The 6,510-nt window shown below is 38.5% G+C and overlaps 1 protein-coding gene across 1 annotated transcript; it reads right to left on the reverse strand.

The window, feature by feature from the left end:
• Window positions 1-314: 314 nt before the first annotated feature.
• On the reverse strand, window positions 315-5,975 carry LOC110904853. Its single transcript, XM_022150727.2, has 3 exons — window positions 5,663-5,975; window positions 5,381-5,586; window positions 315-966 (listed from the first exon to the last, which is right to left on the reverse strand). Exons 1-3 carry the CDS (start codon window positions 5,753-5,755, stop codon window positions 672-674), a joined length of 594 nt encoding a protein of 197 aa, XP_022006419.1. The 5' UTR covers window positions 5,756-5,975; the 3' UTR covers window positions 315-671.
• Window positions 5,976-6,510: the final 535 nt, after the last annotated feature.

Consider the following 6,510-nt stretch of genomic DNA (forward strand, 5'->3'; position numbering starts at 1 on the left):
GTTTTTTGGCTCTCAAAAATAGATATTATAGTTATTGCTAGGTTCACATAACACAACCGAACACAACCAAATCAATGATGCACCACAACAAAGTTCAAAATGATTGACGATAAGAGTTTAAAACATGAAGGAGGGTCGTTCGAACATATCAAACATGGAATGGAACCAACATAGTGTCTACTTAGCTATCTTTCGAATCACATGTCGACTAGATCAAACAAAAACAAACTCAGATTTCACTAGTTTGTAACAAATTAATTTAGATGGAAAAAATGACTCATGATTATAACACATACACATAACTAAATAATCCAAAAACGAAAAGAAGATGCATAAATAATAAAAGTTAAACAGTCGGTTCGATATACAATAGTGGTTCCACTTCCAAACCTGACCAAACCATTAAGTTGCCATAACCAAACCATGAACCAAACATTTGGACCACAAACTGTCCAAAACCGGACTTTCGAGTTCCAGCCCAAACCAGAAAATGTTTGAAAGCAGGATCTGAAACCTTTACATAACACTATAACAGATACAAGACGAGTTGTACATTTTACTAGCATTTCAACATAAATAAGCTTACGCGTATCTTAAGCTTTATGTTTACTTTTCCTCTTCTTTTCTACAATACAACAAACATTAACGATACTATACCGATTGTAGATTGATTAAAGCTTTTCAAACCGACCCACGCCACCTTGTTCCGGATTCTCTAAAGATGTCATAGACAGTCCGTTTTCATGCCTTTCCCATCCACCCGTATCCGCCTTCAAATGGACCACATAATAGACGATTGATGCTGCCATTGAGATTAATGTCAAGGCGGCCCCACCAGCGAACACGCCTTTGCGTAGGGTTTCACAAGACAGCTCATTACCACGGTAGATGCCTCGATATTTAGTGTGGTAAGCATTTTTTGCAGATCCTGCAAGCAAACATGCTTCTGCCCCAAGAAAGCTGATCCTGTTCACGTGTTCAGAGTAACAACAATTACTTTCTCATTCGAGAGGTGGGGATATGGTCAAGTTGGATAACGTGTCAAAACAGTACCACATGAAACGTCAAACACATGTATATTTTAGTAATATAAACATATTCTTTTCCTTGTCGGATTTTTCATTCGTTATTATTATTTATTTTATTCACTATGTTTCAGGTTGTGTGTGAACACATTCCACTGTTTACATAATCATTTAGATATAATAACCGTTGTGTACGATTACGCCCCGCTTGCGGTATGCGCATATAATGTATATATGTGTGGGCGCTCGGGGGGAAAAAGTGAAAGTGCACTTATTTTAACGTTATTTTACTAATTTCGTGAAAATAACGTTAAAAGAGGGGGATGGTTAATCATGCATCATGTGGTGGCGTTGATAGCCGAAAGACAAGGGAGTACATGCACTAATTGGCCTTTGTCTTAATTGCTGATTGTTATGTGCCTTGTGTCCAAGGCTTGATGCAAAACTACTATCGAGCCGGGGGTCTCACTGGAAGCAGCCTCTCTACTCCTACGGGGTAGAGGTAAGACTGTCTACATCTTACCCTCCTCAGACCCTACCTTAGCTTTGCTATTAGTGGGATTTACTGAGTATGATGATGATGATGATGATGAACCGTTGTGTACGATAGGGGTGCAAACAAGCCAAGTGGCTCGCGAGCTACTCGAGATCGGCTCGAGAAAAAGCTCGAAACGAGCCAAGCTTTATCGAGCCCGAGCCCGAGCCGAGCTTAAGCCTAAAATGAAGCTCGTTTAGTTATCAAGCCCGAGCTCGAGCCTGGCATGTGAAGCTCGTTAGGCTCGTCGAGCCTTAGTGTAATATTAGTTTTTGTTATTTTTTAATAACATGTACCCCTTATTTAAAGTTATTTAGTAAACAAGCCGAGCCGAGCTAATATATAAACTTGTTTACGAGCCGAGCACGAACCTAAAAATAAGCTTTTTTAGTAAACAAGCCCGAGCCCAAGCTTCACTTATCGAGCTCACGAGCCTAAAGGGACCTAGTATTAATATTTTATTTATTTAAGATATTAATTATAAGATAATAAACGAGCCAAGGCTCGAGCTTGAGAAACTACCAACGAGCCGAGCTTGAGCTCTTATAAGTTAATCGAGCTCGGGCTCGACTCGGCTCGTTTGCACCCCTAGATATAACATATAAATAACCTTTGTGTACAACCTAAAAAGAGGCGCTCCCGATGCACATGCCTCATGTGTGCATGTCGCTTCAAGAAGTCAAAAGCGCAAAGTCTTGCGTCTAAGTGTACCTCGCGCCTAGGCGCGCCTGAGGCTCACTTTTTAAAACCAAGGCTTCTTGTTCATGAATATCATGAAGATTACTCTACATCAACCATTGAAACCACCATTGATTCATCTACTGCCTTCTTTATGTTCAACCAACCCATAACAGAAACAAAAATCTGGGTTGTGGTGCTCCTAAGAGGAGAATCAATTCTTTTGTTGTGATTTTTGCAGGTATTATATGATTTCTTAGCAACTACCTTATTGGATCAAAACTTTCTGAATCCGAAGCTACACTAGTGGCACACGGTCCCCATGGTTTTGGGCAAAACCACAGGGGCTAATCATCTCATCCAATTTTCGACCCTGTGGTACCTCACGGACACAGTAATACAACATCTACATTATACTTGAATTATTGTCAAACTAAAGCTCCTCTCATTGTCTTATCAACCTTCGCCATCATGTTTCTTTAACAAGCCTCCAATCTAAACTCTAAATTATTTTCCTCATGTCCTAAATATAATTTATCAGTCACTCACACTGGGCCTTCTTTCTTTCACCACACCAAGTCACCAACTTACTTTTGGTAAATATAATCAAATGCTCAAAAACCAGATTTTTGTAAGTCAATTTACCATTAATAATTTTGTCTCAGTTAGTTTGAACCTTTTGGTTATTCTGTGAAGTACCTTAGAACCGGTGATCCTTTGGTTTTTTGTGACGTGCTTAAAACTGGTAAGCTACCTACTTCACAGCAGTTCTGGTGTTTTTCTCAGTGATAATCTTGTTTCATGATCCTCAAACTCGCTCCAGTGTTAAAGTTAAATATTTGGGGGTGGGGGTTAAATTTTAATAAAGTTTAAAGTTGGTGCAATGTACCTAGCAACTAAAACAGTAAAACACTGGTGTACCTAGCTATACATTTTGTTTAAGAGCAAGAGTAGTTGTTCAGTATGAGCGTTAAACAACCTTCCACGTAGACTACAGTGTGTACGTTAAATAAAAATCCAAAGTTATAGCTTTATATTATTTATTTATCTACAACGTTTATTGTGTTGGTTAATATAGGAGTTTAGACTTTAAACCACTTGTATAGCGGGATCAACCCATTTGGATTTTTATACAACCGTGTAGCTATCATGTAACCATTCACACCCCATAGAATATCTCACTGGGTTTCCAAAGTTTCACCATTAGTTCGCCTAATCAAGATTCAATAGACCAAAAATACACCCCTACCACAAACATTTGTACCAATGACCTAACAAAAATACTTATTAAGATAGTACCAAGATTAGACCATCTCCAACGCAAAGGGGGGAACGGGCTCCCTGACGTCCCTCCAAGTTGGCTGCCCAAACTTCTCTCTCTCCCTCCCTCCCTCTCTCTCTCTCTCTCTCTCTCATCCTCCCTCTCTCTCTCTCTCCGTGTTGGAAATCAGGCCCCAAAAACAACACACAGAAGACAGGAACGAGATAAACCTAATTAGACTCAAATTAGAAACCTCATCATCATACTCAATAAATCCCACCAATAGCGAAGCTAAGTTAGGGTTTGAGAAGGGTAAGATGTAGACAGCCTTACCTCTACCATGTAGGAATAGAGAGGTTGCTTCCAGTGAGACCCCCGGCTCGATAGTAGTTTTGCATCAAGCCTTGGACATAACACTTAGCAATTGGAACAAAAGCCGATTAGTGCATGTACCCCCTTGTCTTTCGGCTATCAACGCCACCACGTGATGCATGATTAACTGTCCCTTGCTTTTTAACGTTATTTTCACGAAATTAGTAAAATAACGTTAAAATTAGTGCACTTTCACTTTTGCCCCCCGAGGGCCCACACACATATACATTATATGCGCATACCGCAAGCGGGGCATTCAAATTAGAAACCTAATAAACTATAATATTTTACCATACTAATAAACATACCAAAATAAACTAAACCTATCTTTCAACTTTCTTACGGTTTACCCCCTCAACTTTCACACACTGAACTAATTAGAATTAACCTCCAATACTCCTCCCATCTCATAGACCCTGCCTGACCCCACCCTTGCACACAAACTCTCCCCCACGCGCCTTTGCTAGCCGTGCACCTTGGTTTTTGAAAAGCGCGACTAGGCTCGAGGTGCAGGCTTCAGCGCCTTAAAAAAGCAACAAAAGCGCATTTTTTGTAGTATGAGATGTGCGCCTTTTGTACTTTGGATGTTTTTATGCTTTTGTATGCATCAAATTGTCGTACAATAGGTTCTTTGGCTTGTACACGTACGTTAAAATCCTATATAAACCTTATTTATAGCTATATTTTGGATAAGGGGTGCTAAAAACCTAGGGAGTATATGAAAAAAATTCATATAATCACCTTGCGACTCGGATACAAAAAGCCCGCCGCTTTTGTGCTTTGCGCCTCGATGTTAGACCTCATCGCTTTTGTGCGCCTCTCGCTTTTTTAAACCAAGCATGCGCCTCCCACAGGCCACTCCATCTCCAATATATAATACAGTCTCCTAACTAATTATAGATAAGACCCATCAATAACTACAAATATGTGGGATATTTTACAACATGGTAATATAGTCTATATTATATAGTGATAGATGTTTTACAACTTCATATTTGGTACACATCTTAGGAGCTATTGGACTATTTCACTTAAGTGTTTAAAATTATTATATATTTAATTATGTTTTAGCTATTGTAATGATTCACTTAAGTGTTTAAAATAATTATATAATTTATCATGTTATAATTTGATACTGACAGTTGCAAATTCCATGTGCAGACCAGCAGCAATTCAAATAACAGTCTAGCCCTAATCTCAATTAATCATTACTCCATGACATGAAACTATAATCAAACAAGCAATCACACTGTGCCCTAGGGGGTTCACTGTCCGGTTTTGACGGTCTTTAGGTCCAACCGTGAAGTAACAGTTATTCATCACCGAAAACCAAGACCGAACCATTGAAATTTAAAACGGACCGACCGAACGAAAGTTCACAACAGAAACTGAACGCGACAGTTTCAAGGCTTTAAACTGAACAACCGTAAACATCCATACTGAGCCCTAACTGAAACAATATACGCAATAAACCAAATTAATTAACAATCGAGTAAACACAAAACTCACCAGGATAAAACGAAGAAGAAAATTGCCACACTTCTCATCCTACTCCTCACAAGACCTTTACCAAAACACAAACACTTGGTAACGCCGTTAACAACCGTCTGGCTAATCAACAACAATCCAAACGCCGATAAACCGTAAGCTGTGGACGCATCGGAAGCGTACACACAGTAATCGTACTCGTCATACTGATCGGGCACAACTTTCGCCTATCGAATATTCATTAAATAAACAAAGTATTAACTAAAAGTTTCAATTGATACAAGGATGGAGGAGATTGAGTACCGTACTACGACGTCGTTCGGCGCCGATTGCGAGGACGAAGGCCAGGAGGTGGAGAGAAACGATGACGACGACAACGGAGATTGAAACCGCCATTGACGAGCTGCTGTGCTGTGTGTTCACAGATAGTGTGCTTTTGGGGTTAATTCTAATTATGTGGGGTTATTTATTTGTTGGGTTTTTGTCTTTGTGACAAACAGATCAGCAAAACGCTGTGTTTCAGAGGTTTTATTTAAGAATAGAAATGAAGAGAAAGGAAAGAAATACTTGACTAATTTTCCTTCATTTTAAACAAACACTAGTTTATATCCCGCGTGAACACGCGGTTTAACAAATGAAAATATAATATATTACTTTAGCCCTTAAAAATAAGTGTGTGATTTTTTGTTAAATATCAATCACAATGAACACACAACAAATCTGTGATTTATATTTATAATCCAATATTTAAAAAGCATAAACAACATATATAAATCCATGATGAATAGTTATAGAAAAGCCAGCTGTAAATATGTAATATATTATTAAATATAAAAACAAAATGGTAACCTGAGAAAAAGGAGTAATAGTGCCATTACCTTGTCAAAGTGTGGTTGATCTCATTTGTCAGTAATGGCTTGTATATTGCACTAACCTGTTTAATGAGTAAATATGAAACATATAATTTGGAATAAAAGAATATATCAATTTTTAAAAGAGGAAGAATGCATACATGTATGTGTGTCGATAAAGAAGTAGCAACATTCGAGTTGCCACCCAAACTTCCATATGGGTCTGCACACAAATTTACATAACATTACCTACAACAGAAACCATTTAAATAATTTGCAATGCCTGTTTGCATATGTGGC

Source organism: Helianthus annuus, chromosome 12 (genome assembly GCF_002127325.2).
Source record: "Helianthus annuus cultivar XRQ/B chromosome 12, HanXRQr2.0-SUNRISE, whole genome shotgun sequence".
Taxonomy (NCBI): domain Eukaryota; kingdom Viridiplantae; phylum Streptophyta; class Magnoliopsida; order Asterales; family Asteraceae; genus Helianthus; species Helianthus annuus.